The following is a 24,750-nucleotide window of genomic DNA, read 5'->3' as shown; positions in this document are numbered from 1 at the left end:
TGACCCCTGTTCTCAATAAGAATGGAATATTGTGCTCCCTAAAGGCTTTATTCCCTTCAAAGGGGAGGACAACCAATCTGGCCTGGGAACCTGTGTCAATGCCCCAGGGTTGGAGGTGGGCATTTCTTCTAGCCACCAAGGCAGAGGCCATGGATATTGCAGCAAACTAACAAGCATCAAGAGGGGAATCTGTAGAAAAGGCTACTTAAAGAGCAATTTTCCTCAGCACCTTCTTACCACTCCTGGATAGGTTGTGGTCTGAAATGCCAACTCTTCTGCCCCCGAAAAGGTAGTTTTAGACATTAGGAGGCTAGTGGCAGCTGCCTTGAAAGCACAAGAAGAGGTTTTAAGGCCCTTTTGACAGCCACCTCTGTATCACAAGGGTTCCTCGGTTCCCCTTCGCCCTCTGACAGAATCACCACATGTGAAGACAAGGTAGCAATGGGAGCATTGACGGAGTTTGTAGAGTAATCTGAGGCAGAGAATAAAGTTTACCAAGCAATTTGGAAGTATGTTTCCTCTGAGATGGTGTCATCCACTCTGCTTCCAAGATGGACTTAAATGCCTCTGGAAGGGAACCTCAGGTGACTTGTGGGACCCTGAGGAAAAAACAGACACTTGGCCTCTGGCCTAGTTACACTGGCAGAGGCAGAAGGTGACCCAGCCTCTGAGCCAAGATTGAGAGACCTAGTTGCCTTAGGTAACAGTTTAGGAAATAGGACACCGGTAAAAGCCTGTCCAGGGAATTCTGTGTTTCCTCCCCCAAGGGATATCCTTCCTCCCCAGAGGATATGGAGTCTGTTGTGCCCATTTCAAGAAGCCAGTTACCTTTAGCAGTTGGAGCCCTCTTATGTTGACTGCCCTGTAGGAGCTTTGGGGCGGCATGGAAGATGAAAAGGATGAGAGACTTGCACATCTTAGTGGAGTCCCCTCAGAGTTAGAGAAAATAGAAGCCAATGAAGATTGAGAGGGGGGAAAGGTGAACATTGGCGCTTTAAGCTATAGGACTTAAGGTCCTGTCCTCTCACCCCCTGCTGAGTCCTCACAAGCTGCCCCAATTTGGCAGCCGCAGTCTGATTCACAAGCCCAGACACCCAGCTTTGCACTAAATTTTGTGCTTCCTAGGACACTGGCAGGCATCCTGTGCCTGGGGAATCCTGTCTTGGTGGAGAAACAGCTGCCCCAGGATGTGCCAAACCCCCTTTCAGGCCAGTCTCCATTCAAACCAGCACTTTCCCCAATGCTCTGGGGAAAGGGAACTTGACCCTGCATACACTAAAGCAGAGACTCAGGCATATTGTTGCGTCCTTGGAAGCCATGAGGGAACCATGACTCACAAAATGGAGTCCTTAAGGCACTCCTCAGCAAATGCTGTGGAGAAAAGGCAAAGCTTGGAGCATGGGACAGGCTGGGCACCAGATTTCTTTTAAGTCTGCCTGACCCTCAGCGTGCCAAAGCACAGAGCATGGTCAACAGGAGGTCTGCAAGCACCTGAACCCTCCACCTCACTGCTTGAGATGTGAAGGGATAACACAGCCCCACCAGGATGTGGTGCCTCATCAGGGATGACTCAGTTGGCAGCCTCATGATTTCTTAGGAGTATGGCCTCCACGCTTGATGGAGCAGGCTGAAATCCCCCTCAGCTGAGATGTTGAGGAGAGGGATGTGCCCAGGCAGGAGCCAAACAATCCTCTAACTGCAGTAGAAGCTACTGAGGGAAAAAAATCTCCCCCCCCGACATTGAGGAACTTAGTACTTGGGGGGGGGGGAGAAAGTTCAATGGCCAGCTCAGACTTAGAAGGCATCGAAGCCACATGGGCCACCTATCTCTGGAGGCTTGCCACAGCTGTGGTCGAGCTGCAGGAAACATTGGCCTGAAGCATGGCCATTAATTCCTCTCAGTTGGCAGAGGCAGAGAGCCTGGACTCGGAGTCTCAGGTGCCTCTCTAGAGGGGCTTGCCATCTTCCAAAAACACCCCCTTATTGAATCAGAAAATGCCTCACCTGGCTTCTGAAGGTCTGTATTGCCCTCTGCCTGGCCCTCACAGGGTCTTGGCAGCACCTTACCTGCTGTGTGGTGCTTTGACAGGAAACAGGCTTGTCTTGTCAGAACCGCTGTTTGAGCAGGAATCAGGAGAGTAGATCTGCCTTCTCCACACAGCTTCTGGGCAGCAGCCTACTGCTGTGGTGCAGTTTTGGCGGGAAAAATACCGCTTACTGCTGTGGTGCAGTTTTGCTGTGGTAGTTTTGGCAGGAAAGGGCTTGAGCTGTCATCCACTGCCAAGAATCACCCTGCAGCCAGGCTCCTATGCTGTTCCCAAAACCAGGGGGAAGCATGAGCCCTACAGTTGTCCAGCTGCTTAAGGTGCAAGAAGCAACCCCATTTTCTACCCCAACAAGGACGGCAGTCAGGGGAGCACGGCCAAGAATCGCCTTGTAGCCAGGCTCCAATGCTGTCCCAAAACCATCGGGAAGCATGAGCCCTATAGTTGTCTGGCTGCTTTAGGGGCAAGAAGCAACCCCATTTTCTGCCCCAACAAGGACGGCAGTCAGGGGAGCTCAGGCAGGACGGTTGCAGTCCTTTTCCTCACAACTTGTTTAAAAGTAAAAAAAGGGACCAAAGCCCCATAAAGGTCAGGTCCCCATAAAGTTTTGAAGGTCAGGCAAGCTGACTAAGAAAAAACCCAACCTACCATGCCTAGAGCCGAGTTCAGGCTGGGGAATTGAGGGAGCCCCTCCCCTCAGGAAGACTTTGTAACCTGACCTGACTGCCTGAGAGGGAGGAGCTTCCCAGTTGTCAAGGACTGACCCTGCCATTGAGATTGCACCGGAGAAATAGCAGTTTTGTATTTAAGATAGCTAATCTTTTTCAACTGATTTGTTAGAAAGGAAGACTTCTATTGATTTATTTACTGATGCTTTCATGCAATGATTTCTTTATCGATACATGATACATTTCAGTAAAAATATTTACAATAAAATGACGGTATTAACTATGTCTCTTTTTGAGTGTGCCAAGCACTGCACATGGGATTTACTTCTGAGCAGATATGAATAGGATTAAGCTGTTAGTGCATTCACGGCAGAAGTGAGATTCAAAGTGGGGAACTCCTGATTTCTCACTCATGTAGCCACTATGCTGCATCAGCTCTCTGGCAATAACTGAAATACCTGCATGATATAGTTACATTCCAGAAGCTCCATTTTTGGATTAAGGTTTAGCTTCATGTATGTATAGGCTTCTTCAAACACCTTATCATACAAGCCTAACAGGACATCAGCTTCTTGTGGAGTTCGTGTTTTGAGCCAACCCTGTAAAAAAGGCAGAAGAAATACAGTAAACATTTAAAAACATTAGAACAATTGAAAACTGAAATTGAAAACAGTTCTTGCTGTTCAATGTACCTGCAATATCGGCCTCCAACTTAAGGCAGAAGAACTGATATACACCATACCCATTCTAGAAACTGTAGCAGGAGAAGCATTTTCAATGTTGTGAACTTCAAAGAGTAACTTGCATGTAGGAGACATTGGAATCCGATCACCATTTGCTAAAGTGAGAGTCTTATTATCATCCAGCACTGAGTTCAGATTCTCAATCCAGATTGCATCAACTGGGCCATCTAGAACCAGAAAAATATTCTCGCCTGGAAATATAAAGGTAGGACTTACATACTGATGCTAAAATTGCAAAATGGGGGAGGGGGGGTGGAATCTAAAGAAATTACAGAAAGGTGATCATCCCCAAATCATTTCAATGAAACTCAAGGGAGTTTAAGAGATGGAACACATAAACACCACAGTCACATGATACACCCAGTGATGCAGGGGGTTATTCAAGCCATCTCCTTGACAAGCTAGTTTTCTACAGGAAGTAACCTACAGCAGGTTTTTATTTCACTCAGGGATACATTCAAAGACACAATCTCTTTTATCTGTAATTATATAGCTATGCAAAAGCTGCACTGTGAGAGTGTCCCGAGTGTGGATAGCATACATCAGTACTTGTGCAGAGGTACCCCAAAGCCACAAGCATCATTCATTTGTGGGAAGAAAGTTGCACTCTCATCAGGATGCGATCCACTTGTGGTTGGATCTCTGGCTCTTCTTCCATTCTCAGAAGGATCTGTAGCAATGGAGTACTTCTGCCTGAATGCTTATGGTACAACCCTGTGCATTTTAGCCCTTAATGTCAATGGACTGCACCCACTGGCTACATTACACAAACTGAAGTCCCACTAAAATCAGTCCATCTCTAGTATTACATTTATATAGCTCTGTGCCATATTGTATTTAGCAATTCTTATTTACCAGAAGCATTCTTCCTTCACAGGATACATTAAAAAATAAATAAGACTTGGAAAAAAGAAAAAAGGTGAAAAGGCAACCACTTGCACAAGGGAGCTTTCCCTCCACCTTCTCTCCACTATATCTAAGGAATGTACAGTGACCCATGCGGTTCTGATTGTGGGAGTGCTTCTGCTATGACAGAGAAATGAATGCCTCTCCAAACAGATGTTCTTTTTTGTTGGGACTAGGCAACAAGCAAAGCCTGCAGAGAAAGATAGTGCAGTGAAATGCTGGCACCCGAAGTGACCCAAGATAGCGAAGCTATGGAATGAAAACACAAGCCGGGCAGATGTCCACCACCAAGTTATATTTACATATGTACAAGCAGCAGCCAGTCTCACAGCAGCGAAACAGCAATCACAGTTCTTCAGTAACTCCAACACAGATTCACACTCTTCCAAACTCCTCATAATGACCCATGAGGTAGGCTCTGGCAGCCTCCTTCTTATACTTCCCCCTGACCAATCAGGTAAGAGATGACCGTATCCTCATTATCTCATCCTCTCGTGACTGTATTACCTCATCCTCCCAGGATGCTCTGACCCCTTTCCCATACACTTGTATTGGGGCTGCAAAGTCACCGTGACTCAGCACATTTACCCAGTCACTATTGGTCAGTCCAGGGTCACATGGTACACTTTCCTTGTGCCTTACTTTAGCCTTGGGCTTCCATCTAGATACAGGCCCCAGGCTTTCAGGCCTTGCCATGCTCAGGCAGCAAATTTTCTCAGGCTGTGCCTCAATACGCTGACATTTTTTAACAGAACACCAAATAAACTTTGATCATATTGCCAGACCCATTTCCATTAAAAACACAAGATACTTGCACACCTTTTTTAGCTTTTAGGGTTTTTCTCCATAGTGTGGAAAAGATTCCATCTGTCCAATCATTTGTGGCTGTATCCAGTTTCCCAAACATTTGAGGAGCAGTGATAGCTTTGGGGTTCATGCGCATTTCTCGGTGAGGATATCCACACTCTGTCATTGCCCTCATCAACATGGTTATAACAGTAGTTTTTCCAGAACCACTTGGCCCCAATGTCATCAATCCATGGCGTACTTTGGAAGTTTCATATAACTAAAGGGGAAAATTATATGATATTTTGAGAAATAAGCATTGAGATTTTTTTTTTTTTTTTGCACAGAATACTTCCAAAGGGCCCAATCCAAACCTGCACTTGGGCTGACACATCCTTTGCTCCAGCCCAGGAGCGTCACAAAAGTGCCATAAAGCACTTTTGCATCACTCACAGGGGAGATAGGCCGGCGCAGGGAGAATATGAATTGCATTGACCAAGCTTGGCCAATGCAGGGGTCTGGGGGGGGGCATAGGGAGGGTGGGGAGGAGGCGGGAGGGAGGGAGGGTTTTCGGGGTGGGGGAGGTGGGTGGCAGGCATTCCCGGGTGCAGGTGGGGAGCAGGAGGCAGGGCCAGGACCTGGCAGTTATGCCGGACCCTGACCCTTTTCCAGGATGACCCAGGGCAGTCCTGGGCTGCTCAGATTTGTGCCCCCTCATCAGGTGGTGCAGATCCAAGTAGACCCATTGGGGCTGCTGCAGCGCAACACGGGGTAAGGGAAAACGTTTTCTTGCCCCAGGCTGGCCTGCAGTCATCCCTAAACTTGCGCTGGATACAGCACAGTTCCGCTGGCCTGCCTGTTTCCAGCTCAAGTTAGGACTGCGCTCTAAATTATACATAATGTGTACTGTAGGATAAGGAACATTATACTTGAATTTAATGTAATACTAAGAAGAGTGAAGAAGATTTAATCTGAAGATTCATACTGTAGCACTTTCTCAGCTTATTTGATGTTCTGTTCTCCTCCTGAAAGTTTAAGATGTATTATGCTATACCTGCACAAGCTTAAGATTCCAAGGTGGATGATTAATCAATCCTGCCTCTGCAACCTGATTTGAGACAGCTGCCTGAAGCTCAACATATGTATTGCTGTCCAACACTAAACCAGGGAAGAGGTCATTGATAAGACTAAGAAACAGAGGTTCATCTTCATCTACCTGGAAAAACACACACACACACACAAATATCAAATATGGTATAAGTTGAAAAGCATTATTTTTTAAAATAATGCCTAATACCAATTATTTCCAAATAGAAAACATAACTACTGCCAGTTTATATTGCTGCACTTCATAGATTCTACATAGGTCAGTGTACCCTAAAGGTAGGCAACTTGTAATGCCCACAGCAGGAAGCTTTCTTTGTTCACTATGTTTATTTCCAAAGTAAGAAAGCCATTCCTTTACTGGATTTGGTAATATCCCCACTCTTCTATAAGGCCATCATGTGGACATAGCATTAGGATCTGGCCATGATGAAAGCTGCAGCTGAACAATTTTGGCTCTATAAACTGAAAATAAAGATGGAAATGTATGTATGGCATCCCAATCCTAACCTGCAATGGCACAGCCAGGCCACACGGCTCGAGCTATATCCAGCACAGGTGAGGAAGTGGCTGGAGGTCTCCTCAGGCTAAGGGGATATATTTCCGTTGACCCAATGTAGCCCCAGCCTGCCCTATGGAGCTTCTCAGATCTGCACTAGCTATTTACAGCCCCCAGACAGTGAACTGCAGAAGGATCCCATGTGCTTGTAAAACACTCCTTCCATTCCCAGAGAGACCTCCTGTCTGTGGAAACACTAACTGGGTTGCTACCGATTGTAAACTGAGACCTCAGATTGATAGTCTCTTACCAGTTTAGAGAGGTTCATATCCCTTAGCCCTCTCATGACAGTACTCAGTTCACTGTCATCAGGTCTGGCTCTCTTCTGAGATCCAAGAGTCCTCAACACTGAAAGGATATTCCTCAACCCAAAGTCATAATGAACCTAAAAATGAAAATAAAACATTTTACAAATCTAGTAAGGGGAGGATATTAAATTTATGAGTAATGACAACGCTCAGAATTGTGTGCTGCTTGTGGCACTAGTGACCCAACTATGGCGTGTCACCTTTTGCAACAACTGTAAATCATGCTACGCTGTCGGACTGTGAGTTCTGGCAGTGCAGCGGCTGAATAGGTTTGGACCCTAAGTGGGTTGTTAGGCTGGCTACTAAAAGTATTGTATGTTTTCAGAGGTCATTTAACTAGCCTATATTTTACTGGTTTTGAACTCAGAAGAGAACTACTCTTCACAAATTTTCTGATACTTGAAAATACCTCCTGCTTGATAAGTTCAAAATAACTACATATCAGCACTGAATACTCAATCCTGATATTTGTGAAATGTATGGAAAACTGGTCAAATACCCACTCCTTTTTATCAATCTTTTATAATGCCACCAAAGTGCTTTTCAGTTGTTTCTATACCCATATTCACCGAATGCACGAAGAGGAAAACAACTAGCCAGGTCCCCTGGGTTTCCATGCATTCACTGCTTGTCTGGAATACCAGGCAACCCTCCCTGTGTTTGGCACTGCCTTCTGAAGACAAACTCCAAATGTGTCATTTGTGACCAGTGACATGACCTGTGAGCATGTGGACATGTGCTCCCATTTGCCAGACAGAACTTCACAGTGTTTAGCCACATCCAATAAGTTTGCCTCCTTACACAAACAAATCAGAGAAAAATAGGACCTGTGCCCTGGTTCTTATAAACGTTTTGGGGTCATTGGTCTGAGAAACTAGGAGATTTTGTTCTTGCCTCTTGCTAGCGATTGATTAACATTTGTCCATCGCTACAAAGACAGAATGGCACAGCAATATTACCTGCTTAGTAAGTTGCTCTTCACAAAGTTTATAAAGAACAAAAAATTTCTGGGCCAATATGACATTTTCAATAAAGCCACAGCTTGCAAGTTTCACTCTCATGATGATCTGAAAAAGAAGTGTAGAAGCAAAATAATCCCAGGAAGAACAAAGTGTTCTTGTGTTTAGTGTTTAGAAGAGTGTTCTAAAGGGGGCATGCACTTCATAGAGACACCTAACACATCTTTGCTAATTATTACATGTCTCGTACTAAAAAATAGTACCTGTCTATCTGGAACCATCATAGCAACCGTTCTAAATTGGATTTTCAAGTTTTCTGGCAGTTCCTGACGTCCAGCATACCCAGGATTCTACAAATAAAAATACACTTTATACTAATTTATTTTATTCCAAGTGTTTGGGATGATTGTCATGATTTAGAATTGTAATACTGTAGATTGTAACATATCTAACCAAGGCCAATGTCAAAGTCTGGCAGGTCAGGCACTGACTAAAAGCCCATGGGCCACAGGCCGCCAACAATCATCCCCTGCAGTCCCCCATGCAACAGACAACAGTGACCAACTAGTTGCTCAATGATGCAGCTTGTTACATTGTTGCCTTTTCCCTTCATCCTCCATCTTCAGCTGGGCTTCCTCAGAGGCCCCTGCAATGGCATACACATAACTGATGAAGCCCATTTGCACTGGGTGGCAGAGGAGGCTTCTGGATGCTCCTCCCTCAGTGCTCTGGCAGAGCTGAGGAAAGAACATCTTCCAATTGCTTCACTTTCTTTCCCTGACATAGGATGGTTGGAGAAGGAGAGTAGTGTGATATTTTAGGCTACTCCTCCCTCAACAACTTCAGGGAACTGAAGTAGTAGCATCCTCCATGTTTATTCTCTTCACTCAATCCATCTTGTTTGGGGAGGAGAGAGGAATGGAGCCATCTTGAATGGTGCTCCTCCCTCAGTGTCTCTGGAGTACTGAGGTAGAAGCGTCCTCCAGCTGCTCTGTGGAGGGTGGAGTAAATGCCCACAGGAGTGCACAAGCAAGTGCTGGGGGGGCTCAAGGCCAGGGTTGAACACAGATAACCATGATTAAGCTATCTCTAGGGGGAAGGCTCATTCCAAGGCTCGCTCTTGATTTGTCAGCTATTGTTAATGGAGACTCTGCATTGCGTCTGCACAGGCCCAGCATGTAAAATTTTTATAAAATGATTAAAATTATTTTGCAGTCAGATCCAAAGCATACAATCTTAGCAGAAGATTAAACATTACATTAGTGAATAAAACTGCATGTGCATGGTTGGCTTATCTATACTTACAATTCTTTGAAGAAGTGGTATTTCTTATGGTAAAATATTTGGAAGTTGTTTTGAAAAAAATACATTCATTAATAGGGGTGAGATGTTAATAACTATAAATTTAATGTTTGTAAATATATTACTATGTTAGACAAAGTAATTAACTGGACTTATAATTTATTTGCAAGTACATTGTACAGCATACATATGATTGATCTTCTCTCATCAAGAATTCTAAAAAATTTACACTCTTATCTTAATAAGTTTACCATTGTCAGAAAAATTCCAAACTCTGGGTTTAAATCTACAACATCTCCATCAGAAAATATAAACTGCTTTTTCCTTTCTTTTCTTGCTGTCAAAATGATATAAATTTGTTGAGCTGCTACTGACAATACTGGTAATTCAATTCGGTTGAATTCATCAAAGCATCCCCAGGAGCCAGACTGTGCCAGACCTAAAAGAGGAAATTGATTTTTTTTCCTGATTAGATCCTATCAGTGTTCAACCTTTCACACTTCTACAATATCTGGGCAACACTTCTGATCCAGAACTATATTTGGAGTCTGCTCTGGGTTGTATGGTATTGACTTTGCAGAAAAACAGTGGCACATCACCTCCTGGTGAGCTGATGGTATTAACCAATTTTAGCATATGCTTGCAATGCCATTTATATGGTGCCTCAAAGCATCTCCACTCAAGAGCACAAGCTCCAAAGGTGACCAAGGACAGCAGCGCACATGCATGCAGAGACCACAAAGAATAGTGCAAGAAGAATTTTTAACTACCATGATGCTGGGTCCATAAGGTACCTCAGCTTGTTTGACACCCCCTCACATTGTGGTACCCGGGGCAATGCACCCTCTGCCCCACCTCAGTAGCACCACCAGGGGGGTAGAGGATAGGATTGGGCTTTTAATCTGATGCCTTAAATCAGTGTTTCTCAAACTATGGGTCAGGAACCACTAGGTGGGTCACAAGCCCATTTCAGGTGGGTCCCCATCATTTCAATATTTTATTTTTAATATATTAGACTTAATGCTACCATGGTATGTGACTGCATTTGGGGAAATGAAACCTGTACTTTTAACAAGCTACTACGTATATTCTTTTAACAATGAATGGGACTTATTCTTAGGTAAGTGTGGGTAGGACTGCAGCTTAGGATTGCTAAAAATTTTCCTGCTTGATGATGTCACTTCAGGTCATGACATCACTTCCGGTGGGTTCTGAAAGATACTCATTCTAAAAAATGGGTTCCGGTGCTAAATGTGTGAGAAGTGATATTAATGTATATAAACAGGATAAGAGAGATGGAAGAGTAGTACGTTTTTAGGATCTGGGCCCTTTCCTTGTGGTTTGGTAGTGTTTTGGAGTGAGTAAATAAGGAAGGTGATTGATAGCAGCTGAGGACTTGGTTGAGTCATGGGTGGAGATAAGCTTTAAGGAGAAGAGAAGGGATATAAAAGGGAGGTCCTCAGAGTTAGTAGTATTCTGTTCTTCTGTTTGCCCTTTGGATTTTCCTCTTACTCTTTGGACTTTTGAAGTGACAGTTATGAGTAGTTGTGGATAACAGTTCTGCAGTTTTAGCTGATTTTGATCTGGGACTCTGCAGTATCATGGCAAGAGAGAATTAATTTTAAGAAATTTCATTTACTGATTCTGTGCCTATTTCAATATTCTGCTATTGAAAACCTTTTTGTTTTCTCCTATGTTGTACTATTTGGAGAATAAATATTTCTTTTTAAATTGATTTTGAGTGAAGTACATAGCTGGGACTCTCAGGGATATGCTCAGCTTATATTGGTAGCCTAAAATATATTTGGTCATAAAGATTCTGGGGTGTGGCTACCACTGCAATTACAATAGCCATAGTGGATTCCAAACCATTTGTCAAAATACTGGTTCTGACTTTATTACTGTGTTACAGATCATACCTACTTTACTGCAGATTTATTTCATTATTCAGTTTCAATATATCCAGTAGGCAACTTTACCTTTGAAAATTCGACCCAGTCCTCTGAAGTCCATTTGATCAGAACAGTTAAACACCACTACATATTTTCCGAGTGCTTTCCCCATGTCTTTTGTGGTTTCTGTTTTACCGGTTCCAGCAGGTCCTGCTGGTGCCCCTCCCATGTTCATTCCCAAAGCCTGAGCTAAGGTAATATAGCATCTGTAAATGTAAATTCAGATTCAGGAATCTTTTATTGGTATAAAAAAACATAAAACAATACACTTAAACCATACCTAAAACAGCCCCCATAAATAAGGCCAATATATTGCCCTTACTCACTTATACTGCGCCTCCTCAAAATTAAATAAAGAAATTTCTCCACCTGGCATATACATTCTTCATCCTTTCCTAATAGCAAATGTGTAGCACAAGGTCCTCCAACCCATGTATGGAGGACAACAGTGGTTTGAGTGACTGCCAACGCAGATCGTCAAACCATTTGCAAGTTAGGATCATATGTGGAAGAGATTCAATGTCCAGAGAGTTGCAACTACACACCCTTGCTTGCACACTCAGGCCACTGTATCTCCCCGATGTAAAATTAGATGGTATCACGTTGCAATGCGCCAGGGCGAAGGCTCTCCATTCCTGTGAGTTAAGTAGGAAGTATAAGTAAGCAGGCCGTTTATCCAGGATTGGAAAAAGCAAAAACCGGAGGGGTGAACAGGTGGTGGATGCGGCTGCCAACAGCTCTTGCCACTCTATATCCTTGAAACGAGTTTTCAAAGTTTTAAATGCCAGCTCTGGAGAGATGGCTTCTAGCAGATCTGCTGAGAGACCTACGGCCTGAACCTTTTTTAGAAACAATGACAGGCCTGGGGAGAATGTTGGGTCAGTTAAGAAGCCTCTGAGTAGAATGTCCTGCTCAGACGCATAGCAAACCGTTAACCAGAATTTGCTGAAACTTACCCAGGCCATGATTTCTAATTTGTGTTGGCCCACTTCCAAACATAATACTGCATATGGAACGCAGCATGGTACAGCAAATATTTTATATAGGAACCATGACTGGATCCTCTCAACACTGGCACCAAATGCAGACATCCAAATAGGTATTCCATATAAAATTTGGTCTTTAACCTTGACATTAAAGATTTGCAGGGCAGAAGGAATATAGGAATTGCCCCACACATAGAAAAAGCGTACAATGGCCTGCATAGACAATTTGTCAGCCTGAATCCTCGGCTGCCAGTGCGGACTCCAAGAGAGTCTATAATGCAACAGAATACCCAAGTACTTGAATTCCTTGACTTGCCTGATCACTTTGCTATTAAAAGGCCAAAGTCAGCATTTCCATGATATACCAAATACCCTGATTTTGGACTTTTCACAGTTCAAAGAGAGTTTATTCTGTTCAAAATAGGTAAAACTAGATTGAACCAGGCGCCATAAACCAATTCTGGTTTGGGAGAGCAGAACTATATCGTCTGCATAGAGCAGTACAGGAACTTTTATGGAGCCAAGTTTAGGGCAGTGAACGTCAACCTTGTGCAAGTGGGTGGCGAAATCATTGACATACAAATTAAACAGGGTGGAAGCAAGCATACAACCCTGCTTTACTCCCTTGTTCAGGGGGACCTCCCCAGACAGATCACCACGCGAGGACAACTTGATATGACCAGAGGTGCCAGAATGAAGTCTCTATATCAAAAAAATCAGTCTTCTATCAAGACCCATTTTAGTCAGCTTCCCCCAGGAAATCCCCCGATCCACTGAATCAAATGTACCCTTGAGATCCAAAAAAGCTGCGTATAGATGTGAATTTTGCTGCAAGGCATACTTTGTTGCAAGATGAAACAGAATCAGACAGTTATTCAAGGTTGACTTCCCTGCTCGAAACCCAGCCTGCTCAGAGCCTATAACATTATTCTCTAATAACCAACCTGAAAGCTTGGCAAGCAAGTGTTTGGAGTACAACTTGGCTACCACTGACAAAAGGCTTATTGGGTGAAAATTTTCTGGGAATCTTATGTCGCCTTTTATGTGTAGTGGAACCAAAATAGATTTTGTCCAGGAGGCAGGCATAATTCCTGACCTGTCCACCTGAGTGAACAAATCTGCTAGAAAAGGAGCCCACCAATCTGGATCCAACGTAAACAGGTCAGAGGGTAGACTGCCTGGCCTGGCAGCCTTTCCTGCACTGAGGCCACTAATAAGTTTTTTAATATCTGAGGCTGTTACCAGGGGCCATTCCTGAATGTCCGCTAAGGAGGCATAATCAATGGTTGGTTCTTGATAATTCTCATTAAAAAAATTGATTTAAAATAGGACTCCCACAAAGATGCAGAGATCTGTGAAGGTCCCGTAGGCGGTTTACAAAAAAAACCTGGGACCACTCTCCAGAAGTGCTTGGAATTTTTTGAGAAAATTGCATTGTAAAGTGCCTTCCAGCAATTCATATTTGAGCAATGCTGGATCAAAACTATAGCCTCTTTCAGGTGCAACCTCAATGCAAAATAATGAGCTAGTATGGCTGGATACATAGCTTCTCTAAATTTTTAAAAGATTCTGTGCAGGTCAACCTTAAGAGCCAAACAAGCGCCTTCTACTCTGGGCTTCTCACCCCTTTCATAATTATCCCCCGCCCATAACAGAGGCAGGCTTAAGACAGATGTTATAGTGTCTATTATGGTTTCAAACCCAGTAATGAATTCTGTTGGTGACCAAGAGAATTGCAAGATGGAAACAGCCTTCTGTAAAATATTGCTTTGCATCATATTTTTAAAAAGGTTCCGTTTTGTCATTTACTTTAATACATGGTAAAATTGCCATATTGAACCCAGATGATGCACGGGGAAGAGCATCAGATACAGAAAGCACTGAAGGTGTCTGAGCGCTGTAAGGCAATGCCATAGTGCAGGAGAGTGGAAGATGGTCACTTAAAATAGGATCACAAATCTGAAATTCCACCACAAAGGGTAAAAATGAAGCAGGGACCAGGACATAATCTATTACGCTGGACCCTTGAGGGGCAATATATGTATATTCCCCCTCAGCATTCAAATCCAGTGATCCATCGACCCATACTAGACCCAACTGCATGCTTAGCTTTGCTAACAGAATACCTGCAGAGTTGTTTACTTTATCCTTTGAACTGCATGCCAGTGAACAATAATGTGGGAGCCATGCTTCACTAGATAGGTTGCCCGCTTTCAGAAATATAGATGGATCCTCCCCCACCCTTGCGTTCAGGTCCCCTGCCAGGATCAGTAGGGCCCTAGGAAACCTCTGCCCTAGCTCCTCAAGAGACTGGTCTAAGTAACTCTACTGGAGCTCTCTATCATCCTTAACTTTCAAAGGCGGGATGTAGACATTCGCCAGTAATAGGGCCTGCTGTGATACTAATATTTTAGTGACTAATATTTTACAGAGACCATCAAACATAAATACTCAATCCTGTAGTATGAGGGTGACTGTTAGGAGCGCCAGACCCCCTGAAGGATGCGCCTTGTTTGAAGGCTTGGATGCTGGTAATGAGATGACATTGAAGTCCCCAAACCCTACTGCTGCAACCACCCAAGTCTCTTACAGGAACACCACAGCATAGGCTCTAAACAGTGAGAAAAGGTCTGAGTCCTTACATTTTGATCGCCAACCTGCCACATTCCATGAAAGCATCTTTATTTGTTGGCGGGAGGCTGAATTGGGTAAGTGGAGTAAATGTCAGTCAGCACCAGAGTGCCAAAATGGTGTGTCATGTTCTAGTTGCAGCAGTAATTGTGTCCCCCCCCCCAACACTCTGCTCTGTATAACATCTGCTCATGGCTAGCTGCTGTAGTGAATCACTGCTCACTGTTTGTTGGACTGAAATCACATCCAAGCAATGCACAAGTGCTTCTATGCAGTGTTAGGCAAACCACATTGGGACGCAGGACAGACCTGTGTGCGATCTCCTTCAATAGATTGTAATAATTGCTGTCTGACTACATCTAAGTTGCCCATGATTTTCTTCTGTTCTTGATTAGGTATAGCTTTAAATGCCAACAATGCCTCTTGCACAAGATCTTGATCTATGATATCAAGCTGAAGCAGTGGGTCACAATCAGCCAAATCCGCAGCTGTTGGCAAGCCTGGGAATATTACTGCTTTTGTTAACATTCCAGTGACAGAGTTTTGCAACTGTGGTAGATGAGTCATCTCAGGACAATCTTGAGTCCTGCTGGAATTAGCTTCCAATATCATAAACGTGTCTTTTTCAACTGCTTTTTCCCAGGGAGCCTCAATAATGCTATTTAGATCTTGAGACAGTATTGATCCTTGGATTGACAAGGAAGTTTCTTGCCTTGGGGGATCTCCTATCAGTTGCTGGAATTGTAGAGATAGAATGGCATGGTCTATCAGACAGAGACACTATCTGCTGCGAGGCACACAAAGGTTGAGCATATTTATCCACAGAATTGGCAGTAATTTCCATAGGAGTTAAATCATGACTTTCAGTCAGCTCTGGGACAGCATTGTTACACTCTTGCAAAATTTTCTGAAGAAAGTAAGTTCTATCTGCTAGCTCCTCAAGGACCTTGCCCATCTGGGCACCATTCAAGTTTGCATTTAGACAGGGTTGCAGCCCAACTGGATTACCAGAAACATTCTGGCCTGGACCAGCAAGTAGCTGTACTATCTGTTGGTGGCATGCCTGACTGTCATGACTTAGCAACATGGACCAGTCGCGGAGGAGGAGGAGATTTACTTGCCAGAGACAAAGGATTGGTATCTATATCAGCAAAGACTCTCTTGGCTTATACAAAAACTGCCCAGCAACCTTCACATTCTGAAAAGCATCATAGGAATGATGCAGCTATTGAACATGCTCTCACTGCAAACTGCTGGCATGGCAATCTCTCTAAAGATAAGAGATCCACCTGTCCCAGATCAATTCTCAGGAGCTCCGCCAGTGATCTTCGGGCTCTAAATTTGTTGGACCAACGGCCCCGATTCTGTGGCTGATCCTGTACTATTAATATAATCTGATCATTCTGTAAGCACCATCTAGTGCCGCCCTTGGTCTGCATCTCATTAAAGGCACCAGGAGTTACTGGGGATGCTGCCTGGGGTATTGTTGCTGAATGGTCAGCATTTTGATGATTTGAAACAGCTGCTGGTTGCTTGCATTGCCATCCTTGCTCCTTCTCCATAAAATAAACAATGCTTTGAACTTCTTGGAATATTGCCAATAAAGACTTTCCAGTCAGAATGCAGTGCTCAGCCAGAACCTCAGTCAAATATTTGGCAGAATATGGTGAGTTCTCCATCATATCTTCTGAGCCCCCAGCCAGATTCACAGAGACCTGTGCAGTTTGTGATGCTGTACTCTTTAATGTTGCTCCTTTTGAATCTATGCAAGAAGCACTACTAGCCAACAGTGCTGAGTTCTTAGAGCCAATTTTAGCTGAATCTAAAGCTGACGCCATCATACAACAAGGAACTAAGGAGTCTTGGGCACAGTTCTTATTAGCACTGTTATGATTAGAAGTAGACCCAAAGATTTCCTCAGTAGTTGACTCACTGTTTCCCCAGTCCGGGAGCTCAGCCAAACAAAACTGCCTTGTTTTGCTTTTTGCAGGTGGACTCTTATCTGCCAGTCCCAATGGAGTTCTCTGGCGTTTCTCCTTCCTCACCATTGTTTATCTGTAATCCAAGTCAATCCTCCTTAAACTGTACAACTTTAAAAACAAAAACACAACCTTCTGATTGCCAAAAAGGTTCCTAGATGAAAACTAGTTAAATTAAAAGCATTTGGCCAATTAGGACAGAGATAAGACACAAAGATCAAAACAGAAGCAGGAGCTGCGATAGGAGATGTTAACGCGCAGACATCTTCCGCAACTCCTGAACTCAATGTAAATTCAGTTCCTTAAAAGAATATTGATATATGAGACAGTATAAATACATATAATGATTCCTATTTCACATTTTGTATATAGGTCAAACACAAGCCTCTTATCTAGTATTATTAATTATTAATTATTTATTATTATTATTATTATAAAGACAGCATCCCTGCTGAAGTCCTAAAGTGCTGCAAAGAGATCATCATCACTGAGCTGCATGAAATCCTCTGTCTCTACTGGAGAGAAGGTGGAGTACCTCAAGACATGAGGGATGCAAACATCATCACGCTATACAAGAACAAAGGCGACAGGGGTGACTGCAACAACTACTGAAGCATCTCTCTTCTTAGTGTTGTAGGAAAGCTGTTTGCCTGAGTTGCACTAAAGAGGCTCCAGGTACTTGCAGAGAGAGTCTATCCAGAATTGCAGTGCGGTTTCCGAGCCAACAGGTCCACCACTGATATGGTATTCTCCCTTAGACAACTGCAGGAGAAATGCAGAGAACAATGACAGCCACTCTTTATAGCCTTCATAGATCCCACGAAGGCTTTCGACCTGGTCAGCAGGGACGGCCTCTTCAAGATTCTCCCCAAGATTGGATGTCCACCCAGGCTCCTCAGCATCATCAGATCTTTCCACAAGGACATGAAGGGCACTGTTGTCTCCGATGGCTCCACATCAGACCCCTTTGACATCCGAAGCAGAGTTAAGCAGGGCTGTGTTCTTGCGCCAACCTTGTTTGGGATTTTCTTTGCTGTCCTGCTGAAGCAGGCCTTTGGAACTGCAACAGAAGGCAACTATATCCGGACCAGATCAGACGGAAAGCTCTTCAACCTCTCCAGAGTTCAAAGTCCAGCTGAAATGTCTGCGTGGCTTCCTCTTTGCCAACGATGCAGCTGTCACTACCCACTCTGCCAAAGATCTCCAGCAGCTCATGGATCATTTTAGCAAGGCCTGCCAAGATTTTGGACTGATGATCAGCCTTAAGAAAACACAGGTCATGGTTCAGGATGTGGATTCACCTCCCTGCATTACAATATCTGCGCATGAACTGGAGGTTGTCCATGACTTTGTGTACCTTGGCTCAACAATCTCCGACACTCTTTCTCTCGATACTGAGCTAAACAAACGCATCGGTAAAGCAGCTACCACGTTTTCCAGACTCACAAATAGAGTCTGGTCCAACAAGAAGCTGACAGAACATACCAAGATCCAGGTCTACAGAGCTTGCGTCCTGAGTACACTTCTGTACTGCAGCGAGTCATGGACTCTTCGCTCACAACAGGAGAGGAAACTGAACGCTTTCCACATGCGCTGCCTCCGGCGCATCCTTGGCATCACCTGGCAGGACAAAGTTCCAAACAACACAGTCCTGGAACGAGCTGGAATCCCTAGCATGTATGCACTGCTGAAACAGAGACGTCTGCGTTGGCTCGGTCATGTCATGAGAATGGATGATGGCCGGATCCCAAAGGATCTCCTCTATGGAGAACTCGTGCAGGGAAAGCGCCCTACAGGTAGACCACAGCTGTGATACAAGGACATCTGCAAGAGGGATCTGAAGGCCTTAGGAGTGGACCTCAACAGGTGGGAAACCCTGTCCTCTGAGCGGCCCGCTTGGAGGCAGGCTGTGCAGCATGGCCTTTCCCAGTTTGAAGAGACACTTGGCCAACAGACTGAGGCTAAGAGGCAAAGAAGGAAGGCCCATAGCCAGGGAGACAGACCAGGGACAGACTGCACTTGCTCCCGTTGTGGAAGGGATTGTTACTCCCGAATCGGCCTTTTCAGCCACACTAGACACTGTTCCAGAACTACCATTCAGAGCGCGATACCACAGTCTCTCGAGACTGAAGGTTGCCGATATATTATTATATTATTAATTATTATATTATATTATATTATTACATTTATATATATATATATATATATATATATATATATATATATATATATATATATATATATATAATTATATTATATATATATTATATAATATTATATTATTATATTATTAATTATTATATTAGTAGTAGTAGTAGTAGCTGTTCCAGAACTACCATTCAGAGAGCGATACCATAGTCTCTCGAGACTGAAGGTTGCCAACATATTATTATATTATTAATATTAGTAGTAGTAGTAGTAGTAGTAGTAGTAGTAGTACTAGTAGTAGTAGTAGTATGATGTGTATGTGTGAAATTCAGTGTCCTTATGTTGCTTTCAAATATTCAGAAGCAGCAATCAGACAAGGCTTAAGTCCCCAACATGGAGAACTAATATTCTCTATCATATTAGTAAATCTGCTGCTCCTCACCTGTCTGTTAAAGGTGTTATAACCAGTCGATCTGTGCATCCCAGAAATTCATTTTGGTAAACAAAATCAACATCAGTAATGGATACCAAAGTTTGATCAAGATCTTCCTTAAAATAAAATCTGCTCTGCTTTAACCATTCAAAATCAGTAACTGATTTGATATGCATTTTAACCTTAAGGGGAAAAAAAAACTCTGAATTATTTCAGAACTGTACAGAGACACAATTCATGATGCATGATTTGGTGAATATAAATGTAGATGTTGATCACAACTATTATTTAAATTGTCTTAATACTGCTTCATTTTCTCTCTTACAAATAATCTCCTGAATTTACAACTATTATTTAAATTGTCTTAATACTGCCTCATTTTCGCTCTTACAAATAATCTCCTGAATTTATACTTCAGTGTTGTATTTACAGATTTTTGTCCTCAAAAAAGATGTTGTTGTGCTCTCTCCCACTATCCCTGTTGAGATCTTACAGTCCAATCCTAATGAGGGCCCACACCAGCAAAACAGACATGGCAAGCTGTGGTAAAAAACGCTGTAAAGTGCTTTGCAACAGGGCAAGGCCCAGGCGCACCAGCGGAAAGGTTGGAGCCTTCCCACTGGCACTGGCGGAGCAACAGAGGCCTGCTGGAGTATGTAAGTCCAGTGCAGGGGGGGGAAGGCAAAGAGAGGGTTGAATGGAGCAGGAAAGGTATTGCTGGTGGATGTTTGAGTTGACCTGTTGCAGCGGCTGGGACTTACCCAGGGGCAAGGGGACAAATGTCTCCTTACCCCAAGGAGAACTCCAGCAGCCAAAACTTCCCATGAGATGCAGCATAGCCCGTGCTGGTACCACTGCATCGCCGTGCGGGGATTAAGGTAGTATTGGGCTGTTAATTACCCATCAGACAGTAGCCCCTCATCAAACACCAGTTTCAGATATCAGAACATCATCATGTGGATCTTAGGCTATGGGCTAAACATTTCAAATGTAGTTATTTTTCCATTAAAAATTCAGTATTATAATCACAGGTAGCTAACTAATACCAGTCCTGGAATTGAATGATCAAAGCTGCTCTTGTGGTAGGCTTGGAGATTTAGATGTGGATGTCATCTCCCTACCAAGATCATGGAAGATGCATATGCAAGTTTCAGAGTTTTGGAAACAGGAGCCTCCACATTACCTCCATCCTTGTCAGTCTTCCTTAAATTATGTTATACAGTTCCTCAAGAAGCGGGCAGGGGGGTATGTAGGCATCATAACTTAATGTTTACTTATTCCTGCACTTGTTAAGGAGTGCATAATGTATCCTGCTACTGTTTCTTCTGTTCCTAGTTGTAGTGATGGTTGTGACTCTCCCAAGAAATCCCAGCTATAATTTGATCAATTAGACATAAACTATATTAACATTTCAGATATTAATGCCTATACTTTACCAAATCATCAAAAATATCGCGCTGATGCACATGTATGGTAATAAGAGTTTCAAACTTCACTCTGTCAAACTTGCTAAGATCATGAGTAGTCTGGCCAATAAGTGTATTTAGAATATCCAGAAATTTCTGATTGGTTACAGACATGACTTTCCTGTCATCTTTTGCATTGGTTAAGGCTTCTTCTGAATCATGTGTCCACAGCATCTGAATCCCCAGAAGCCCTACCTATAAATTTCAAAAATAAGTAATAAAAATGCATATCAATATTTATAGTGCTTCAATTTATAACAAATTGCTCACCAGTTCATAGTTTTAAAATACATTTTAGAGTGATTAATAGAAGCTATTAACAAATGGGTTTTTGCTATGGATTTTCTTTTGTATGCAGAAAATAAATCAGTTTCAAGAATGGTCTTCTCTATTATCCTATTCACATACATTCAAGGAAACTCATAAGCAAACTGTAAATTCTTTTACCATATTCTCACAGTGTAGCCCAGAGATAATTAATACTATACAAAAAAAACCCACCTCCATTAAAAAGCAGTTAGAACTGCTGCCCCTTATATCATAGACCTGACTTCCCCCCACAGTAAAAGACAGGAGGAAGAAGCCATTTTGAAAGCTTGCGTGCATTTAGCCAGAAGAAGCTTGTATCTAGAAATGGGTTATGTCAGAATGCCAGATGCAAGGGAGGGCACCAGGATGAGGTCTCTTGTTATCTGGTGTGCTCCCTGGGGCATTTGTTGGGCCGCTGTGAGATACAGGAAGCTGGACTAGATGGGCCTATGGCCTGATCCAGTGGGGCTGTTCTTATGTTCTTATCTTGGGAATATTGACTTTAAACACCTTTATGTATATGACAGTATAAACACTAGGAAGGAGAGTGGCAAATTTGATTGCGGGAATGACCAGCAATTGTTTTGTCAGTTCCAGTCTGGTTCAGGAGCTTGTCTTTAACAGCAACTCTGCTCTCACAAATAAATGGGTGACTTGACTGTGAACCTCCTTGCTGTTACTACAGGTACCGGAGCTCACAAAATTGTAAGAAATGCATTTGGCACAATGCCCTGCACTCTCATCTTTTCAAAAGTCACAGGACATGCTGTTTGCAGACCTAAAACAAGTTACAACTCCACCAAGTGGCACAGAGAGAAACTGCTGCTTTTAAAGATCACACAGTTCTCTGTCACTTTTCTTTCCTCCCTTTTCTAAATTTTTTGAATAAACAAAAAATAATAAAAAATAACAAAAAAACTATTTGGCATCATACAACATGTTAGACATCCACCAGATGCCTCAGGGATGCCTCTAAAACTTAGGGGGTGCATATAGTCAACATGGCTTGTAAGCTGTGGTGGATGTTTCATCCATAAACGTGTCCAATTCCATTTTAAAAGTATTCATGCCAGGCGCCATCACCACATCCTGTGGTCATAAGTTGCACAGATCAATTACTCACTGGGTAAAAACATAAGAACAGCCCCACTGGATCAGGCCATACATAGGCCCATCTAGTCCAGCTTCCTGTATCTCACAGTGGCCCACCAAATGCCCCAGGGGAGCACACCAGATAACAATAGACCTCATTTTGGTGCCCTCCCTTGCATCTGACATAGCCCATTTCTAAAATCAGGACGTCGCACATACACATTATGGCTTGTAACCCGTAATGGATTTTTCCTACAGAAATTTATCCAATCCCCTTTTAAAGGCATCTAGGCCAGATGCCATCACCACATCCTGTGGCATGGAGTTCCACAGACCAACCACACACTGAGTAAAGAAATACTGCTTTTGTCTGTCCTAATTCTCCCAACACTCAATTTTAGTGAATGTCCCCTGGTTCTGGTGTTATGTGAGATTGTAAAAAGCATCTCTCTGTCCTTTCCGCGCATAATTTTGTAAGTGTCAATCATGTCCCCCCTCAGGCGGGGACCCTTAGGGGTTAAGATTACGCCCTAAACGTATTATCAGAAATATAAAGGTCTCAGTTCAGAAAAGCCTATCTATGCCACTATGTGTGAACCACAAACTGCTTTTGAGACTTCTCACCTGGGCTGGAAAATGATAAAGGAAGTTCAGAAGCTGGTATCCTGGGTCACTAATCTGATAATATGCTGCCCGGATTACACAGTGTAATGAAGACTGTTGCATTTTCAGTAGATCCATCAGCCAGAGCTCTACAGGTCCTTTTGCATTCACTGGGGTGTCCAACTGAAACATTACATTTGTTTAATACATTACTGTATTAATCATGCCAAATGAGGTTTTTGTCTACAAAATCTGAGTTACTTTAGTACCACTGTACAAATATCTAAAAAGGGAAGATTGGTACTTCCTAGTATATCTGAATGGTTTCTATGCTCCTGCCTAGGGGACAAGGCAAACAAATCAGAATGGAATCTTTGGCACTGCAGAAGGCACAACTATCCTAATTTGACTGTTGCAGCAAATCTAAAAACTGAACTCTAATTGAAAACAACTCTCAAGAACAAAGTTATATGAAGGGAAAGAAAGATGTTCAATATGGAACCATTGTGAGCAAAGCACCATGAGTTGCTTTCTGCTGTAGAAGGTGAAGAGTAGGTCAATTGTTGATCCTTCAGAGGTTATCACTATTATTTGAAATATTTTCTGCTGAAGGAGTTATTTATTCTAGCACAGCCTTTCAGGTCTCACCAGTTTATGGCACAATCCGATGCATGTCTATTTGGAAGAAAGTTCCATTGTGTTAAATGGAGGCTTACTCCCAGAAAAGTGTGCACAGGATTGCAGCCTAAAACATTTAAATCTTGCTTTCTTTTCCCCTGTTGCAAAGGAGGCAGCTCACACATATTAAAAAACACAATAGAAATAAAACCAATAATTAATTAAGTGCAAGACTGGGTCCAAAGTATTCCCAAACTGTGAGCCTTCTCCTTTAAGGGAAGTGCTTATTTCTGGCCCATCATCTGCTTAATGATGTCACTTCCTGCTTCATGATGTTACTTCTCAGCAGATGCCATGAATGTGAAATGGGTTTGACACCCCTCAACTAGAATATTACTTGTTATCTTAAAACTTAATATCCATATTACAAAAATATGCCAAAGCACACTATCTAGTGTTATTATTTAATGTATTTGTAGTTCACACCATCCCAAAGCTTCAGAGTGGCTAACAAGAAGTGCATATTAAAAACTGTTTGGGGTAGGGTAAGTTATTTTTAATTAAAATATTCTAAATAACTAATCTATCTTTTTATGCAAAGCAAGAGAATTTTCTTTTTATCTCAGACACATTTCCAGGGAGAGAGAAAAATTACTAACAGTGCAGTCCTGTGCAAGTCTATTCCAAAGTCCCATTATGCTCAATGGGGCTAACTCCAAGGAATGTGTGTATAGGGTTGCAGTCTAAAATGTCCATACTAATTTAGATAAAAATTTAAAATCTTACAGGAATTTTTTCTCCTTCTCTTGATATAACAGCCATTATGCGATCATAATCCTTTGGATGAAATTCTACTTCATTTATATTGTCAGATAAACCTGGCAGGTGTGGCTGTAAGAAAAATAAGATGAAAATGAAAACATGTACAATTGCTCTAGCAAGGGCATTTTCACAAAGGAACTCAATATTTTTAAAAGCACAAGTCAGAATTTGAGGAGCTTGACAAGCAAATCACACTGATGGCTGAATCCCAACGTTGTTGTATGTTCACCATGGGAAGTCACCATCTGACACAAGATGTCAGTGTTCAACCAAAGATTAGCAGCCCAATACTAACTAACCTCCCACCCACCCTCCCACGCCCACCACCTCT

General features: G+C 42.8%; 1 protein-coding gene across 1 annotated transcript in view; it reads right to left on the bottom strand.

Moving 5' to 3' along the window:
- The window catches only part of DNAH8 (dynein axonemal heavy chain 8), a 188,528-nt gene that overhangs the window by 100,755 nt on the left and 63,023 nt on the right, over positions 1 to 24,750 (bottom strand). The window contains exons 36-48 of the mRNA XM_066623193.1: positions 24,384 to 24,488; positions 23,001 to 23,162; positions 20,946 to 21,170; positions 19,519 to 19,691; positions 11,360 to 11,538; positions 9,632 to 9,819; positions 8,342 to 8,428; positions 8,079 to 8,186; positions 7,062 to 7,196; positions 6,203 to 6,364; positions 5,182 to 5,428; positions 3,406 to 3,647; positions 3,172 to 3,312 (exon numbers count right to left, since the gene is read on the bottom strand). Of these exons, the coding sequence (XP_066479290.1) occupies positions 3,172 to 3,312; positions 3,406 to 3,647; positions 5,182 to 5,428; positions 6,203 to 6,364; positions 7,062 to 7,196; positions 8,079 to 8,186; positions 8,342 to 8,428; positions 9,632 to 9,819; positions 11,360 to 11,538; positions 19,519 to 19,691; positions 20,946 to 21,170; positions 23,001 to 23,162; positions 24,384 to 24,488 (2,154 nt within the window). The remainder of the gene's footprint in view (positions 1 to 3,171; positions 3,313 to 3,405; positions 3,648 to 5,181; positions 5,429 to 6,202; positions 6,365 to 7,061; positions 7,197 to 8,078; positions 8,187 to 8,341; positions 8,429 to 9,631; positions 9,820 to 11,359; positions 11,539 to 19,518; positions 19,692 to 20,945; positions 21,171 to 23,000; positions 23,163 to 24,383; positions 24,489 to 24,750) is intronic.

The sequence above is a fragment of the Tiliqua scincoides genome, chromosome 1, assembly GCF_035046505.1.
Source record: "Tiliqua scincoides isolate rTilSci1 chromosome 1, rTilSci1.hap2, whole genome shotgun sequence".
NCBI lineage: Eukaryota > Metazoa > Chordata > Lepidosauria > Squamata > Scincidae > Tiliqua > Tiliqua scincoides.
The sequence above is the reverse complement of the archived record's forward strand: the minus strand, read 5'-3'. Positions and strand labels throughout refer to the sequence as shown.